The sequence below is a fragment of the Hypanus sabinus genome, chromosome 5 (genome assembly GCF_030144855.1).
Source record: "Hypanus sabinus isolate sHypSab1 chromosome 5, sHypSab1.hap1, whole genome shotgun sequence".
NCBI classification, from domain to species: Eukaryota; Metazoa; Chordata; class Chondrichthyes; order Myliobatiformes; family Dasyatidae; genus Hypanus; species Hypanus sabinus.
Genome location: NC_082710.1, coordinates 168306286 through 168325063, shown reverse-complemented (window position 1 = coordinate 168325063; position 18778 = coordinate 168306286). Strand labels below are relative to the sequence as shown.

General features: G+C 41.9%; 1 protein-coding gene across 2 annotated transcripts in view; it reads left to right on the top strand.

Moving 5' to 3' along the window:
• abcf1 (ATP-binding cassette, sub-family F (GCN20), member 1) overlaps nt 1-18778 on the top strand; it is a 55363-nt gene that overhangs the window by 16473 nt on the left and 20112 nt on the right. Inside the window, exons 7-16 of one of the 2 annotated variants that reach the window (XM_059970856.1) lie at nt 1365-1442; nt 2505-2582; nt 5472-5552; nt 7965-8051; nt 9254-9352; nt 9676-9789; nt 10294-10416; nt 13571-13671; nt 15683-15768; nt 16860-16999. In XM_059970856.1, the coding sequence (XP_059826839.1) occupies nt 1365-1442; nt 2505-2582; nt 5472-5552; nt 7965-8051; nt 9254-9352; nt 9676-9789; nt 10294-10416; nt 13571-13671; nt 15683-15768; nt 16860-16999 (987 nt within the window). The remainder of the gene's footprint in view (nt 1-1364; nt 1443-2504; nt 2583-5471; nt 5553-7964; nt 8052-9253; nt 9353-9675; nt 9790-10293; nt 10417-13570; nt 13672-15682; nt 15769-16859; nt 17000-18778) is intronic. The other variant, XM_059970857.1, reaches the window with a different exon arrangement.

The window sequence follows — 18778 nt, the reverse complement described above, 5'->3', positions numbered from 1 at the left end:
CAGAAACCAGAGCACATGGAGGAAACTTGCACAGTAATGGGGAGAATGTACAAACTCCTTACAGATAGAGGGAATTGAACGTTGCATTAACCTCGATGGTACCATGCCAGGTTCTAGGGAAAATTAGGCCTGTCCTGGAGTTGGAGGACTATATGTGTGCAGGGGGAGGAAAGGGGCTTGGTTTGCTGCTGTTATTTTGTTGCTTCTAGTTGTTCTGTTGAACATTGTGGCCATGTTATGTTTGCTCAGGAACGTGTGGCAACACTTGTGACCCCAGCACGAGTCAGAAATCTGAATCTGTGTCTGTGCATTACAACGGGGTTTTGTTCTTGTGAACTAGATGTTACTAGCTGCCAATTGTTAGTAACCCAATTTTATGTCAGAAATGAACAGAAACAGTGTGGGGGGGGGAGTGTGTCACAGAAACAGCGATAATGGTAGAACAAGCAGGCAAGGGAAAAGTGGCTGCCAGCCGGCCTCACTAACTCAGTCCTCTCAACTCTGCTCACTCCCCCACCCCCCACCCCCACCTACCTCCAGAAAAACCCTAGTTGCCTAGTTTTTGCAGCTTTGGTCACGTGAGAAAGCAAACAGATATATTTCATTCCAACTCGGCAGAAAATGCCTGCGGCAGCCAGCAAATCCAAACCTATCCATCCCACTGATCTCCCAAATGCTGTAGGATTTCCGCTATCATGTGTAAGTAATTGAAGTTCTCAAACAGAAACAGAAATGATGACATGCAGTTCAGAGAAATTATTTTTTCAGATGCAGCCTTTCTTCAAATCTGAAAACAGTTTAAGAGTGGGGAGAAGAATACTTGCCACAATTAGCTGCTTCAGCAGCCTGAAAGAATTGTTCCACTCAGTGTGAGCTGTGTACCCAGAGTTATGTTCTGAGCTGCTTGTAAATTATATTCTCTTAGGACATGAAGACTAGTGTTAATCGCTTCAGAGGAGAGCACATTCCTTCAGTTGAAGGTTGTTGGAAGAATGAAGATTCAATATTAAGTTTATTTGCCACATATACATTGAACTGTACAGTGAAATGTGTCATTTGCATTTACAACCAATACTCAAGGGTGTGCTAGGAGCACCCTGCAAATCTCGCTGCACATTCCAGTGCCTACATCGTATTCCCACAATACTTGGGAGAACAAAGAACACATGACAAAACAACAACAGCAAAAACAAACCCTGTTTCTCCCTCCCACCCGTTTTTTTAGATTTATTGTACCTTTGAACATCACGATGCAATGTCCTAGTGGAGTGGGCAACAAGAGGGGGTGTATTTTACTACCGGTTGTTACAAACGGCAAATTTCTTTATCTGAATTAATTTTACAATCGTTCTTTTGTCTAACAGCCCGTGCCTGAGGAAGATGACAAAAAGCAAAGTAAGAAAAGCAAGAAGAATGAACGAGGAAAAGCAAAAGAGCAGAAGGTACCAATATACCATGTGCCTGTTGTATAAATTGTATTTTTATGCTAGCAAGATCACCATTTATTGTCCATTCCCAACAACTGAAGGAGGTAAAGGAACACCTGGGTGATCGCAGCTATCCAGATCTAGTGTAGAGGAAAGTTGCATACACTGGCCAGAATCTGAAGGGTAGTAGTTTTTCCTTTAGGAATTGAGGATAAGATTTCTGGCTAACCAAACAATAATCGATTGGGCCAAGATGGGATTTATTTATGATTGCTTTTGTTCAAGTGTGTTTAAAGCAAGAACAGTTTAACTACTCATAGCTGAAACATTTTTGCCGGGTCTTTGAAAAGGCTAGATTCTGTATCTTACACAGATCTGTAGTTTTGATCGTTAAAGTTTCACTGTTCACATTGGCATGTGGATGACAGAAAAATTGAGGGCTATGTGGAAGAGAGGTTGGATTTATCTGAGAGTAGATTAATAGATTGGCACCACATTGTGGGCTAAAGAGTCTGTACTATACTATGTTCACACCTGGATTATACTGGGAGACAGCACCTGCTGCAACCACATTCCTGACCAGAAGACCATTACACCCTTAAAAATAGTGTGGAGAGCCACCATGCCCAAGAGGAATTTACTTGCTGAATTATGTGCATTTCCTAATATGCTTAGTTAATATTTTAGTTGGTCTTCAATGATAATGAAAAGGTTTAATCCTCGACCAGTAACACTCAGGTGGAGGATGCCTGATACATTGAATTGTGCCTTTGCGCCCTACTTCCTAACTTGAGAAAAAACTGATGCAAATTGTATGTGGGGATCAGCCTTACAATTGCAGAAAGTGGCTTTACAAATAGAGAAAAAAATACTGCATGGCATATCATTCCTTTGCTTTGCAGCTTGTTTTGGGTGGATGAGATCACGTTACTGGCAAACATTCAAAAGTTTTAACACCAAAGCAGCTGGGAAATTTGAGAATTGGTAAGGTATCTCCAGAGTTTGGTGCATTTATACTAATGAACAAGGCTTGGGTCAAATGAATCACTAAGTTGGGTCTCAATTCTTCTGCTACAGGTAACATCAGAAGATGAGGACGAGGATAAAGCAAGCAAAAAGAGCAAAATAACTGAGAAGTCTAAAGCAAGGCAAAGGGTAAGGAGGCAAATCTGATTTGGAAAGCATACATCATGGGCTGAAGGGCCTACATTGTTCAATGACAGCATCATGTTAAAGTCCAGGGAAAGTGCCACATATTATAGAAGAATGACTGAACAATTTATTCCAGTAACCCTGTTCCACATCTTGAATAGATCATGGCTGCTCACTCTGTAGTTAAGGCTCCTGCACATATCTGTGCTCCTTATTCCTCAAGCTTTGAAATTTTGAAAAGCAGAGCTGCAGTTGTCCTGGCATCTGTATTGCTTTCAGAGAGAATTTTCTATATTTCACCAGCCTTTGTTTGAAAACGTGATCAGGGTCTTGGCCCAAAACATCAACTCTTTATTCTGTTCTTTTGATGCTGCCTAACCTGCTAACTTCCTTCAGCATTTTGTGTGTGTTACTCTGGATTGCCCTTCTGCAGGAAGAGTTTATCCTTATTTTTAATTATCTTTTTGCATTTTCCATACTGTTGTTGCAGCATTCTTAATGTTTTTGAGATGAAAGGAATGGAAAATAATTTGTACAGCCCATCTTTAAAAATTTAAGCAGAAACACTATGGGAATTTGCTTTTCCTACTCCAAAGCTAGTAGATATTTTCCTGAGTTTTGGAGTAATAATTTTATATATTTTTTGTTTTAGATCTATAAATTGCTGAAGCCTTACTGTTTAGTTGTATGAAATATTATAAAGGTACATTCAATTTTGTGACATAACGTTGATGAAAAACCAATTCATGCCTTTATATCTTGTAGGCTAGATTACTGCAGTGCACTTCCTTGGCCATCCAAAGCAATCTACTGACAAACTTCAACTCATTCAGAACAATGCTGCTAGCCTTTTAACTAAAACCAGGATGAGGGAACGTATCACTCCTGTACTTGCTACACTGCATTAGCTTCCTGTATCTTTCATAATTGATTTTAAAGTTCTCTTGTGTTTCATGCTGTTAATGGTCTGGGACTGGGGCACATCACAGAATTGTTTTCATTTTTTTAATCTTGCTTGAGCTCTCGGTGACTTCTTCTGCCAGTCTCTTAAATTCAAGCAATCTTCCTCAAAAGATAATTGGCAGGTTCACTTATTTGAATTATGTTCCTCAATTGGAATTCAATACCTAAAACTGTAGAATCAGTTGACATTTTTAAATGGCAGCTGTAAACCTATTTATTTAATCTTATTTTAACTAACATCTTTCTTTTATTTTCATGTTTATTTTTATTTTAATTTCATATTTGTATTTTTATACCATTGTAAAGCAATTCAAACTACATCATCAGTATGAAAAATGCTCTGCAAATGAAGTTTGTCTTTCACTCCATCCTATTTTCACTGTAACATCAGAATTTCATGATTAGTGTAAGGTCTTGGCCTGAAATATTGACTGTTTATTCCCTTCTAAAAATGCAGCCTGACTGACTTGAGTTCCTCCAGCATTTTGTATGTGTGCTGTGGAATTCCAGCATCCACAGAATTTCTTGTGATTAATGTTAAGGCTGTATTTGTATGAGTTCTAAAGTAGTTGCCGTTGTAATTCTGATATGAAATTCAGTGACGTACTGAGAGAAGGGAAGCCTCTCGGTCTAGGCTGCTGCAGATTTAAACCAGAAGGCCATGTTGGACATATAGCACAGGAACAGGCCCTTCAGCACACGACGTTGAGCAAACCACGATGCCAGTTATATTAGACTCATCTACCTGACTGCCTCTGTCTCCATTCCCTGCCTGTTCATGAGCCTGTGTAAATGCCTCTTAAATGTTGCTTTTGTTTCTGTTTCCACCACTTCTCCCAAAAGTGTGTTCTGGACTCTGTAAAAGATAAAAGGAACTTGTCCCATAAATTGCCCTTCAGCTTTCTCCATCTCATCTGAAAGCTTTGCCCTCTGGCATTTGTTTTTCCTGTAATGGGGGAAAAAGACTACTTGTCATGAACATGAGAAATTCTGAAGATGCTGGAAATCCAAAGCAACAGACAAAATGCTAGAGGAACTCAGCAGGTCAGGCAGCATCTATGGAAATAAACAAACAGTCGATGTTTCAGGCCAAGTCCCTTCTACTTGTCTGTGCCTCTCATAATTTTAGATACTTCGATCAGATTGTTCCTCAGCTTCTGATGCTTCAGAGGGAGCAGTCCAAGTTCGTCCAGCCTCTCCCTGTAGCTAATACTCACCAATCTAGACAACATCCTAGTGAACCTCTTCCACCTCCACATCTTTACTGTAATGCAGCTACTGGAAGTGGACACAGTGCACCAAATCTGCCCTAACCAAAATTTTGCCACACTTCTAGAATTTCATCTTTTGTAGGAAACCTGGTTGCATTCACTGTAAATCCATACCTGTGAAGATATAAATTATAACTGGAGTTTTGAGCAAACTAAGTTTTGTGGGTTGCGCTAAGAATTTCAATTTTGCAACCCTGTTTTAAACGGAGCTGAATTAGCTTATTGTCCTTCGTATTACCTCTTTCCCATGGTATTCAAGTTCCACTCAACTAAGAGTCAGACGTTCAGCTCAGACTGCATAAACAGTTATGCAAAGAGGATTTTCAGAAGCCTTTTCACTCAGCCTTTCATAACACTTCAGTAAGCAGTGAAACAAAGGAAACCTGTATAGACAAAGAGTGTGGACAAGTGCCAGATAGACCCCCATCCTAGGAAATACAGGGTATCTTAATAACATTGGTTGTTTCTAAATGCAAAGTTAACTACAGCCATAAGATGTGAGTACAAATTAGGCCATGCAACCCATCTATTCTGTTCTACCATACGACTAATTTATTTTCCCTCTCGGCCTCATTCTCCTTCCTTATCTCTGTAGACACCCTTATTAAACAACATCCTATAAATATTCAGTATTGGATTTCTTTTTCTTTTGCCACAGGCGCTTTCTGACGATGATGAAGATGAGGATGAAAAGTGGACGAGAAAGGGAAAACATGCTAAAACGAAAGGAAAGCAAAAGGTAGAAAATTCAAATACTGTCAGTGTGACTGATGTAAATTAGAGCTTGCATGGGTTAGTATATGCAATTTAGACTCTAAGTTGGATTTGGATCCCTGTTACGCTGCTGGTGTTTAGGGCAGTAATGAAGGTCCTCCATCTCTGGCAGTGTTCAGAGCTTCCTTCATCATGTTTCTCAGTTTTCACTACTGTCAGTTATGCAAGACCTGGGTGGACCCTCAGGAGTACTGTCACACTCATACAAGGATTCTTCATCGCTGTTAACAGTTTTGTTTGCTAGTCAGGGTTGTTGGCCCTGAGCTGAACCCCCAAACCTGGAGGACCAGTGGAACATTCTTAGTCTGTCCTTTACCCTTTGACCTGTTTGGCATGGGTAACCTTACCAAGAGCCAAAACATAAAGCCCTGACTCCAGCTAGCATGGCTCTCCGGGTCATTGAGGCATGCAAGCCTCCAAACCACGACAAGGTTGTGGTCCTCTTGGGGGATTTAGAGTCTACTCCTTGAGAAGGGCGAAGACGGAAGGTGCTATCCCTCTTCCCATGTCTTTTGTCCATTAGTTATCACTGCAGAAGAAGCAAAATATTTCTCAAGCTTGAGGTACATGGGCTTGTGGAAGGTTGCTACTATTTGAGCTCTTAAGTTATTTGTTCTTAAAGTAAACGTAAGGATAGAATTTCTACTGTTACAACTGTATTATGAAGGTGCTCCTTCGAGACTTCCAGTTTGGAAGTTCCAAGATGGAGTTTTAGCAGCACTGAAATAACACAACTAGAGGGCAGGCTCTTTGGTGGAAAGAGCAAATGAGTAATTTCAGCAAGAGGAGGTGCAAAGGGACTTGGGAGTCCGAGTGCAGGTTGCATTGATTGTATGGAAGGCGAATTCAATGTTAGGTTTCATTTTGAGAAAGCTAGAATACAAAAGCAAGGATGTAATTCTGAGGCTTTTTAAGGCATGGGTTAGACCAAGTGAAGAGTATAGTGAGCAGTTTTTAACCTGTTCTCTAAGAAAGGATTTGCTGGCGCTGGAAAGGGTCCAGAGGGGATTCATGAGAACGGTGAGGGTAGGGGCAAGGAATCTCATTGAAACCTACCAAATATTGGAAGGCCAACATAAAATGAATGTTAGAAGATGCTTCCACTAGTGTGAGAGTCTTGAGTGAGAGGTCCCTATCTCAGAATAGCAAGACATCCCTTTAGAAGAGATGAGGAATCTCTTTAGCCTGATGATGATGAATCTGGAATTCATTGCCATAGTACTGGGTATTAAAGCAGAGGTTGATGGGCACTTCATCACTAAGGAAGTAAATGTTTATGGGGATCGGGCAGGAGAATGGTGTTGAAAGGGAAAATAACGAGCCATGATTGAATAGTGGACAGAGTTGATGGGCTGAATGGTCTAATTCTGCTCCTGTGTCTTGTGGTTAGTGTGTTATGTGATGATTATACGTTTACATCCTGAAATCACTCCCATTTGGTGGAGACCATGAGCTTGGAAAGTTTCACTAGAATAGTTTTGCTGTGCTGATGAATCCTTATAATTCCGTATGGGTAGCCTTCAACCTGATGGCATGAGTATCGATTTCCCCTTCCAGTGGGGAAAAAATGCCCTCTCCTCTCCCCTCTTTTTCTATTCCCCACTCTGGCCTCTCACCTCTTCTCACCTGCTTATCACCTCCCCCCCTGGGTCCCTTTGTCTGTTGGTTCCCTCTCCTCTCCTATCAGATTCCTTCCTCTCCAGCCTTTTACCTTCCCACCTAGCTTCACCTATCTCCTAGCTATCCTCCTTCCCCTCCTTTCACCTTTTTATTCTGGCATCTTTCCACCTACCTTTTCAGTCTCAGCCCGAAATGTCGACTGCTTATTCACTTCCATAGATGCTGCCTGATCTGAGTTCCTCCAGCTTTTTGTGTGTGTTGTCAAATCTTTGTTGGCTTTTTTTTAAACCAATAAGCTTCCCCCTCTTCTCATTATGGCCTGAATGACAAAAAAAAACACACAACAGATGACTCCAGTATTTGCTCCATGTGGATGACTGATCCAGTACTGACCACTTGGAAGTTCAGTCTTGGGCTCTGATGGAAACTGAGAAGGCAAGAATCAAAGTCAGGTTGAGATTTAATATCACTGGCATATGTCATTGTTTTGCTGCAGCAGTGCATTGAAGTGCATAGTGATTAAAAACTATAAATGACAAGATGTAGTCCTGCTGGTTTTTCATTCTCTCGTTGAGCACAAGGAAGTCCAATGGAGAAATGATCGACGTAATTCCCTGGCCAGTTTAAATACCTCTTGAATCATGGGTGTGACATGTATGTATTGTGGCTATAGTCTGATTATATTGCAGCTGATGCATGGTTGATGCTCTGTTACATAATCAGTGTAACACTGCATCCTGCTGCTACTCACCTGCAGGGTAACAGTGCCATTACTGTGAAGCAGACTGATGGAGAAGGAGGAATGCATAAAGAAGAATCAAAGCCCAGGGGAGGGAAAGGAAAGGTACATTGAATGATGTGAGCTTGAAGTGAAAACAGTTTCATGAAGTAACATAACCTAGTGTGTTTAGTAATTCAAGATTAAACTACTCCGCACTAACTTTGATAACCTCGCTTCATCCATTTTGATACCTTTGCACCTGTGATGCTGTGACCTACACTACTGAATAGGAAAACATTCCTTGCATGTATAATTTTAAGAGAACTGTTGAATGAGATGTCGGTAAATGAGATGCATGGAAGTAAAGAATCACCTGTTTTGCTCATTAAAATCACTGAACAAAGTTCATGCAGATAACTAACTTCTAACTCCATGTAGAAGACATTGTGGTAATAATTATTGCTAACAGGCAGATTTTGTTTCATGATCAATCTTGCACGTTCATTCCTTGTTTAGAATGGTTGAATTTTGTGAACCTCACTGGTCTTTCTGTGACAGATTTGAACTTGCTTCTAGGTCCCCTTTCTCCCTGACGCAAAGGAGCCAGAAGTTAGCAACTCAGTCTTGATTCTTTGTTATCTTGTAATGAATCGGCAAGGCTAACAGTTAAAGTGACTGATCTTTCTTTGGTGGAAGACCCTTTCAAAATGAATGTGTTTATCCCAAATAGTATGAGGAGTTGAGGTAAATCCAAATTTTCTTTCATTGACAGTTCCTTATTTGGCAAGGATTGACAGAGGATGTATTCTGTTGGTGGGTATATTTCAAACTCACAATGTAATTTCAGAATAAGGAATTGTCCGGTTACAGATGAGATGAGATGATTTCTTTCCTCAATTAATATTTCAGGTTAGCTTCACTTGTCAATTACATCAGAATATACAGTGACATGCGCTGTTTTGCATCAATGACCCTCGCAGTTCAAGGATTATGCTGGGGGTAGCCCACAAGTACTGCTGCATTTCCGGCCTTAATACAGCATTTCCATGATTCACTATCCCTAATCCTTACAGCTTCAGGGAATGCAGGAGGAAAGCAGCACCTGGAGGAAACCCTCATTGTCATGAGAGAACAGATATCCATGGGAATCAAACCCTGACCAGTGATCGCTATTGCCGTAAAGCAGTTGCACTAACTGCTACACTGCCCTACGTGCATACATGTGCGCGTATTTACAGGAATGATGATCTCACAAACTACTTTGTAGCAGTTTGCCTGGTTTACCAATATAAATCAATGTTAAACTAACTTCTGTTTTCCAACAGCCTGCAAATTCCTTTAGTGCATTGGATGTGGAAGATGATGAGGAGGAGGAGCTGGATGAGGATGAAGAAGAGAATTCTAAGGGCGAAGGGAAAGTTAAGGTTAGAACACATACACTGAGCTTTGATGCAAGACCAAAAGCAGTGTAGATTTTTCACTGATGGAATGTCATTGCTGCAGGGTTGCTGGACTTGGCTTAGCATAAAAAGAAGGAATTTATACATTTGAAAGTACACAAAACTGTTTTCCGAATCTTGGTAATTGTTTTAAACAGTGTGATTATCATGGAAGGAATATGCCATCATGTGCATTTGGAACCAATTAGAATGTGTATTGGTCGTTACCCATGAGAGTAGTAGTTTGGGTATAAAGTGTACCTATGCACTGAATACGGACAATCCTTTTGTGCTTCCTAATACTGCAGAATGAAGATGATGAGGATGAAGTGGAGGAGGAGGGAAAGGAAGAAAACAAAAAGGCAGTAGATGACAAATATGCTAATTTAAGTAAGAAAGAGAAAAAGAAAATGAAGAAACAGGTAAGAGCTGCAAATTACTTTAAGTGCTAATTTTTGTTTTGCTTTCCTAAACAAAGTTTACCATCCATTTATGGATAAAGCAATGATTATGACATATGGTTATGTAAGTAAGTCCTCTTCATGGGTTTTGCCCCAAACATTAAAATAACAGGAAGTGTTTTGCTGTAATGCCTTGGTTAGTTTTTTAACTTGTGCAATAAGTTGCACCCACTATATTTATTAAAACTAACCACTGTAGAAACTCAACGGGTTGGGCAGTATCCATCGAGGGAATGAATGGTTGACATTTCAGATCGAGACCCTTTAATCTGGTGCATGCACATTTCAACTTCTGCACAGTCTCTAGTGTTTCCTTATTAAAAGTATCAAGTGTTTGAACCCTAACTAGTTGTTGGACAAGCCAGCATTGTTTAAACCCAGAAAAGTTATTCCTGAAATTTTTTACTTGGAATATTGATTCCAGAAAAGTTTAATATCCACATTTGTTTCTTTTCTCCTTCTCAGATGGAATTTCAACGGCAAGTGGACATACTAAAAGCTTCAAATGATGCGGAGGGTGACTTCTCTGTGTCACAAGCTGAGCAGTCATCAAGACAAGCAATGCTGGAGAATGCATCAGATATCAAGGTGCCTGTTATTGCAGGGTAGTGGAACCATTAAACTGTTTTAGACTTCATTGTCTGAGCATGAAGCGTCCATTATCGCAGGGAATCTACTTATTGAGTCAAGTCAGCTCTGCTGGAGTAGACAAGCTGGGATGGAAATGGAAAGGCTGAAGAACAATTTCACAGCATCGTGAAGGGACAGATTTGTAGCTTAGGAGAAGCCAAGGATACATGCAAATCCTCTTTTTAATCCCCTTGGTTTGCTAATTGCCTGACAAATACACAAATGTGGGTCTTGTTTGACTTCTGATTGATCAGAGCGCGGTTTAATTTTTACCTCTTTCCAAAACTTAAGTTAAATGATGGTTGAATCTCTCATTCATGGTTTTGGGAAATATCAGCAACACACAAAATTCTGGTGGAATGCAGCAGGCCAGGCAGAATCTATAGGAAGAAGTACATTCGACGTTTGGGGCCGAGACCCTTCGTCAGGACTAACTGAAAGAAGAGATAGTAGAAGATTTGAGAGGGGGAGGGGGAGATCTGAAATAATAGGAGAAGACAGGAGGGGGAGGGACGAAGCTAAGAGCTGGAAGGTTGATTGGCAAAAGGGATACACAGCTGGAGAAGGGAGAAGATCATGGAACGGGAGGCCTTGGGAGAAAGAAAGAGGGAGAGGAGCACCAAAGGGAGATGGAGAACAGGCAAGGAGTGATTGTGGGAGGGACAGAGAGAGGAAAAAAAGAAAGGGGAATAAATAAATAAGGGATGGGGCAAGAAGGGGAGGAAGGGCATTAACGGAAGTTAGAGAAATCAATGTTCATGCCATCAGGTTAGAGGCTACCTGATGGTGTTATTCCTCCAAACTGAGTGTAGCTTCATCTTGACAGTAGGGGAGGCCATGGATAGACATATCAGAATGGGAATGGGACATGGAATTAAAATGTGTGGCCACTGGGAGATTCTGCTTTTTCTGACAGATAAGGAGTAGGTATTTAGCGAAATGGTCTCTCAGTCTGCATTGGGTCTCACCAGTATATAGAAGGCACACTGGGAGAAAAGAAAGAGAAAAGGAAAAAAAGATAGATAAATAAGGGAGGGGTAAGAAGGGGAGGAGGGGCATTAATGGAAGTTAGAGAAATTAACGTTCATGCTATCAGGTTGGAGGCTACCCAGACGGAATATAAGGTGTTGTTCCGCCAACACCCCTCTTCTTCCCCACCCCCCCGCTTTCCGCAGGGATTGCTCCCTACGTGACTCCCTTGTCCATTCCATCCCTTCCCATCGATCTCTCTGGCACTTTTCCTTGTAAGCAGAACAAGTGCTACACCTGCCCTTACACTTCCTCCCTCGCCACCATTCAGGGCCCCAGACAGTTCTTCCAGGTGAGGCGACGCTTCACCTGTGAGTCGGCTGGTGTGGTATACTGCATCCGGTGCTCCTGTGGCGGCCTGTATATTGGTGAGACCCAGCACAGACTGGGAGACCATTTCACTGAACACCTACGCTCTGTCTGCCAGAGAAAGCAAGATCTCGCAGTGGCCACACATTTTAATTCCACGTCCCATTCCCATTCTGATATGTCTGTCCATTGCCTTCTCTACTGTCCAGATGAAGCCTCACTCAGTTTGGAGGAACAACACCTTATATTCCGTCCGGGTAGCCTCCAACCTAATGGCATGAACATCGGTTTCTCCAACTTCCGTTAATGCCCCTTCTCCCCTTCTTGCCCCATATTTATTTTTTCCCTTTTTTACTTTTCTCTTTTTTCCTCTCTGTCCCTCTCACAATCACTCCTTGCCTGCTCTCCATCCCCCTCTGGTGCTTCCCTCCCCCTTTCTTTTTCCCTAGGCCTCCCATTCCATGATCCTTTCCCTTCTCCTGCTGTGTATACCTTTTGCCAATCAACTTTTCAGCTCTTAGCTTCATCCCTCCCCCTCCTGTCTTCTCCTATCATTTCAGATCTCCCCATCCCTCTCTCAAATCTTCTACTATCTCTTCTTTCAGTTAGTCCTGACAAAGGGTCGGCCTGAAACGTCAACTGTACTTCTTCCTATAGATGCTGCCTGGCCGGCTGCATTCCACCAGAATTTTGTGTGTGTTTGAATTTCCAGCATCTGCAGATTTCCTCGTGTTTGGGAAATACCACTCCTTTGGATTTAGATTTGATTTTTTTTGTTCATTTTGCCTCTGCAAATATTCCTGCTTGTACTCATTACAACAAAAATAGGCCAGAAAGGTACCGATCAGTTGAGGGTGACAGATAACTTTTATAGTGCAAACAGTCATCTGCTTTTATATCAATGACATCTAGTCTGCATTCAATGCTATTTGTCTTAAGCATAGCATTGTATGTCAGTATTGCAAGGGAAGCTGTGTGTGAATAGGGTCAAATTTTGGCAACGATTGGACGGAGGGGAGGGAATCTGATGGTACTGTTTGGTAAATGTTAGAAAGCCAATGAAGTGGGCGTGGAATTGTGAACTTGGCTGCTTTCTTGGCAAGGATCCTTCAAGGCTCCTGTTCTTGAAAAGTTTGGATAATTGTAAGCATAGGGATTTCAGAAATAACTGCTGGAAGCACACTGAAAGGTGTTTAGGTAACACAAAGCTCGCACTACAGTACTTTATCTCGGTATCATAATCCTGTTGCAAGACCATAAGACATAGGAGCAGAATTAGATCATTTGGCTCATCAAGTCTGTTCTGCCATTTGATTCAACCATAAGACATAGGATTAGATTTAAGCCATTCGGCCCATCGGGTGTTCTGCCATTGGGTCTGATTTAAGACCATAAGACATGGGAGCAGAATTAAGCCATTTGGCCCATTGAGTCTGCTCTGCCATTTATCACTGATTTATTATCCCCCTCAATCCATTTCTCTTGCTGTCTCCTGATGCCCTTACTAACAAGGTCCTCCCACCCTCCACTTTAAATACACCCAATGACTTGGCCTCCACAACCACATGTGAAAATGAATTCCACAGATTCACTGTGGACTTGGCTCAATCCTCTGGCTAACGAAGTTCCTCTATCTGATGGGATGTCCTTCTGTTCTGATCCTAGACTCATCATGCCTGTTATTGTGACTATTTGACCCTCATTTTCAACGCCACCCAAATCCCCTGCTGTCAGCTTGCATTGCTCCTAATGAACCCATGTTTGTAAATTTCAGCTGGAAAGGTTCAGCATCTCAGCTCATGGGAAAGAACTGTTCGTCAATGCCGACTTGTACATTGTGGCTGGAAGGAGATATGGTCTGGTCGGACCTAACGGGTAAGTTGAAAAATGAGGCTTCTTGAGAACTTTAACCTGAAGCAACTAATATTCTTCTGGAGGAGCTCAGCAGATTGAATAGCGCCTGTGAAGAATAGGAAAGGAGTTTTCAATGCGCGGTTTCAACAATTCAACAACACGGTTTTACAATGTCAACAATTACTTCCTCCCCACAGATGATGCCCAACCTGCCGAGTTCCTCCAGCAGATTATTTGTCGCTCCAGATTCCAGCATCTTCAGTCTTTTGTGTCTCAATGCTTAAGCAGTTTTCAGTTATTAGGGAAAAATGTACCTCTTGCATTTGTCAACCTTGTAATAATAAGCTTGCATGCTTTTATCGTAGCTCAGTTCCGTAGCGGTTATAGTGCCAGAGAAAGCGATTATGATTCAATTCCCCCACTGTCTGTAAGGAGATTATACTTTCTGCTTGTAACCCTGTGGGTTTCCTCCGGGTGCTCCAGTTTCCTCCCACATTCAAAAGTTGTACTTTTAGGGTTAGTAAGTTGTGGGCATGTTTTGTTGGGGTCAGAAGCATGTCGACAGCATGTCTGTCCCCAGCACAAGCAGCTCATTTCACTGTTTCTATGTACATATGTCAAATAAAGCAAATCTTTAATCTTGTATTGGTATCAAGAATAACTATTGTAACAATTCCCTACTGTAATTATGGTGAAAAGAGTTATTGCGCAATGTAGAGTAATCCGTTAGCTGTTGCCTAATATATTCAGAGTACACAGGTTTAGCGCTGATGAAGCGTGCATAATTAACACTGGAGTAGATCTTATCAACATGCCCCATCCCATCTCTCCACTTCAACTTTATATTAAAGATCATGAGAGTATTTCCCTCAGGACATTCACTAAAAATAGGTCTTGGCATTGTTTTCTGATTGTGGGCCCAGCTCTGCAAACTGCTACTTTGCTCAATTGCAAATAGTTTAAGAGCTCCCAGAAGCATGGTACAAACTGGTTTCAGAGTATCTCCTGAATATGGAACCTATCTCTTTCACCTGGCAAGTTGGGCATACTTTTGCCTGTCAAAGGATAGTAAAAATTTGAATTATTTCCATGAAAGGGTCAATTAAGATTGATAGATTTCAATTACAGAGATAGTACCTTGGATATGAATCATAAATCACTGGTGAATCTGGCTTGAGGCCTCTTGCTGCTTCTGTATCTGGCTTCCTTTGCTTCTGAAGCTCCTTGGATCATCCTAGGGGCATGGAATTTCCCAAATAAATGCAAGTGTTTTCTTCTGAATATTAACAAACTTACCAGCTTGTGGTAATTTCTAGAGCAGGAAGTAGCACTAAATTAGGTAACCCTTTTATTGAGCCAAACGTTCTTTTACTATTTTGATTACCCTATTATAAGAGTGTTAAGCTGGAAAGAGTGCAAAGATGATTTACAATGGACTTCAAGGGCTGAGTTGAAAGGAGAGGCTAGGACTTTGACCACAGGCATTTCTCACCCCCTCAGCTCCCCAGGAAAGGGAATCAAAAACTAAAGGGCATAGGCTTAAGGTGAGAGGAAAATGATTTAAAGCGGATCTTGGGTAACTACACAGAGTACGTGTACATGTGCATGGACTGAGCTGCCAGAGGCAGCAGTTAAGACGAGTAGAGTAATATTTAAGACATCCGGATGGGTATGTTTTTTGGAAAGGTTGGGTGGTACATGAGCCTAATGAAAGTAGTTTAAGTGGGTATCTTGGTCAGTTGGGTTGAATGGCCTGTTTCTGTTCTGTATTACTGACACCAGCTGAATTTGAACTTTTGCACAGAGCAGCCATTTGCTTCCATAATTAAAGAAATCTTCAAGAGATAAGGGAAATTCCAGTAGTTTCTGTTCAGCAAACATGGAGTGCATGCCCTGATCAATGGAAGCCTTGGTGAAAACCAAGCTCTCTTGGCTACTCAGAGGTGCAGTAGAGGCCCTCAAAATTCCCATTTTTTAAAATTTCCTCTTGAAAATGTGGATTGATACACTGAAGTTTTCCCTTCTCTCCCAGCAAGGGTAAGACAACACTGCTGAAACACATCCAGAATAGAGTACTGAACATCCCACCCAACATTGATGTGCTCCTCTGTGAACAAGGTGAGCTGAACTCCATGTTATTTGTGTGACCATGGTGTACCTGGCAAATATTCCTGCATGGATATCGAGAGTATATGGACAAACTTTATTATCTGTTATCTGCCTTTCCCAAACAGTTTGCATTCCTCTGTATAAAACCAACTTTGGTGCCGTTCTGTAAGTTTGGCTTTCAATGTTCTTTTCAGATGATATATAAAGACAGTAGAATCCATATATATTTCAATCACAGTTATTTGTTGCTTTTAGTGGAGCATGAATCCAGAATGATAGGGCAGTGGGGCTGGAAAAGCTGCATACGTTAAACAGGACAGGAACAGGCCTTGCAGTCTGTAATATCTGCACAGAATATGATTTAAGAATTGAGAGATTAAACTAAATCTTTTCTGCCTCAACATAATCCATATCCATCTATATCCTGCATGTTCATGTGTACCACGTAATAACAGCTGCTTAAACACTGCAGTTGTACCTGCTTCCAGGTACCTTCCACTCTAATTAAAATTGTATTGCCCTGCACATCTCACCTTAATAATGTTCCCTGGTACTTGATATTTCTACCCCTGAATGTCTACCCTCTCATAATGTTAAAACTTCTATCTGATGTCCAGTTTAACCCCTGGTGCTCCAGAGGAAGCAATCCAGGCTGTTGGTTTGTTTATTTACTTAGCGATACAGCTTGGGGTAGGCGCTTCCGACCCTTCAAATCATGTTGCCCCAGCAACCACGACAAATCCAACTAACCCTAACCTAGTCACGGGACAGTTTACAATGACCGATTAGCCCACCCAATACGGCTTTGGACTGTGGGAGGACCTGGAGAAAACCCGCGGGGAGGATGTACAGAGACTCCTTTCAGAACAGCACCAGATTTGAACTGCGGGATGCCCCGAGTTGTAATAGTGTCATGCAAACCACTATATTACCATGGTGCCCAACCTCTACGGCTAAATCCCTCTAATCCCTCCCCCCTCAAAGCCCCCTGTGATGGGGCAACTAGAACTGAACACAATACCCCAAGGTTTGGCTTGCAAGGAGTGGTTGTTGAGAAACTTTTGCATTCAATTAATAAATCTTGTGGAATCCCTCCTCAGAGGTGAAGGCTGATGACACAGCAGCAGTCGATGCCGTTCTGAAAGCCGATACAAAGAGGCTGAAGCTTTTGGAAGAAGAGCGCCAGCTCCAGAGTCTCTTAGAGAAAGGCGATGACCGCGCTGGTGAAAGACTGCAGAAGGTGAGTGCTCCAGCTTTGGGCAACTTCAACATTCAATCTGACCAACAGACCCCAATCAGTACGGAGAGCCACCAACACCACCTCCACCACAATCACTGTAAACATTGCCCCTCAAGGTTGTGTCCTCAGCCCCTATTCTACTCCCTCAACAGTCATGACGACATGGCCAGGTTCTGCTCTAACTCCATCTACAGGTTCGTAACTGATGCCACCATAGTGGGACGAATCTCAAATAACAATGAGTCAAGAGTACAGGAAGGAAATAGAGAGCCCAGTCATCGTGACAACAACCTTCCTCTCAATGTCAACAAAAGAGCTGGCCGTTGACTTCAGAAAGGAGTTTGGTATGTAGTTACAGCCCACATCAACAGTGCTGAGGTTGAGAGCTTCAGGTTCCTAGGTGTGAGCATCATGAATAGCTCCGATTACATTCTAGCTCTCCTCGTTCCTTCCCCCCCCCACACACACACACACTTTTTATTCTGGCATCTTCCCCCTTCCTTTCCAGTCCTGAAGAAGGGTCTCAGCCCAAAATGTTGACTGCTAGTTTCCATAGATGCTACCTGACCTGAGTTCCTCCGGCAGTTTGTGTGTGCTGCTTTAGATTTCCAGCATCTGCAGATTTTCCCTTGTTCATCAATGGCCTCTCCTGGTCTAATCTAGCTGTGCTGAGGCCTCAGTTGGTCAGTTGACCATAGATGTTGCATTCTTTATGTTTAGGTATGCAAGCTGGGACAGTACAATATGGAGACCAAGCTTTTGCCCATGTCGCAATCATCCTCTCTTCACATAGCTGATGAACCCAAAGAAACGGCACCAGCAGTGTCACAGGACCTGCCAGCACTGAACACCATGTAAGACTACCTTAGGGACTCCAACTCTGCACTTTTCCCTCAGTTTACTCCTGAACCCTTTCCCATGGAGTGGGTATAGCAGCATGGTAGTGGAGGTTTGAGATCAGAGTTTTCCTTCTAGATGAACTGCCAACCATGGCTACAAGCCCCATCTGCCAAATGGTCTAACCTACATAACAAGTAATTACCTTGGTAGAACTTGGATGTCAGCTCATCAACCCACTTCATTTTGTATTCCATATCACTGGCATTCCTGATATGGTGTGCAGTTGTCAGATCCAAGTTCAAATTTATTGCCATTCATCCATGCACATACACAGATAAATGAAACATCCCTCTGGGGCTAAGGCACAAAACATAGTACATTCAGTCACACACAGCACATACAGTTACGATCAGCACATACTGTCACAAAGTAATATGAGCACAAGTCCCTGAGTGGCGTGGCCTGAAGATGGACAGATTGATAATGAAGTGTGAGGTGCAGTTTATGTAAGACAGTATAATGTTACTGGCATGATTATAATAAAATTATGTGATCCACGCTGTGGTACAGAATGCCTAGCATAGAAGTTGTCCATCTGGCCCCTTATTTCTGCTCCTTTCTGGTATTTATCTGCCTGAAAATTGAAGGGTTTTGGAATGTTCAGTTGATCAAACCATATTAAAATTTTAAAGGAATCTGTCACATCACTCTTTACTTTCACTTTTCAAAAGAAAGCCCTCAACACATTCATTAATTTTAAATCGGTGTTGAGACTCCTGATGTGTGTCTGTTGTGATTCAGCAGGTTTGTCAGTTCTTGCTGAATGTAAACAGGTGGCTCTTGGGGTTTGTGTTGTCTTTCTCTTTGCATTATTTACCATTTGTTTACACGTGGGGAGCATTCATTTCCATAGGGACTGTGTCACTGCTGTTTTGCTTA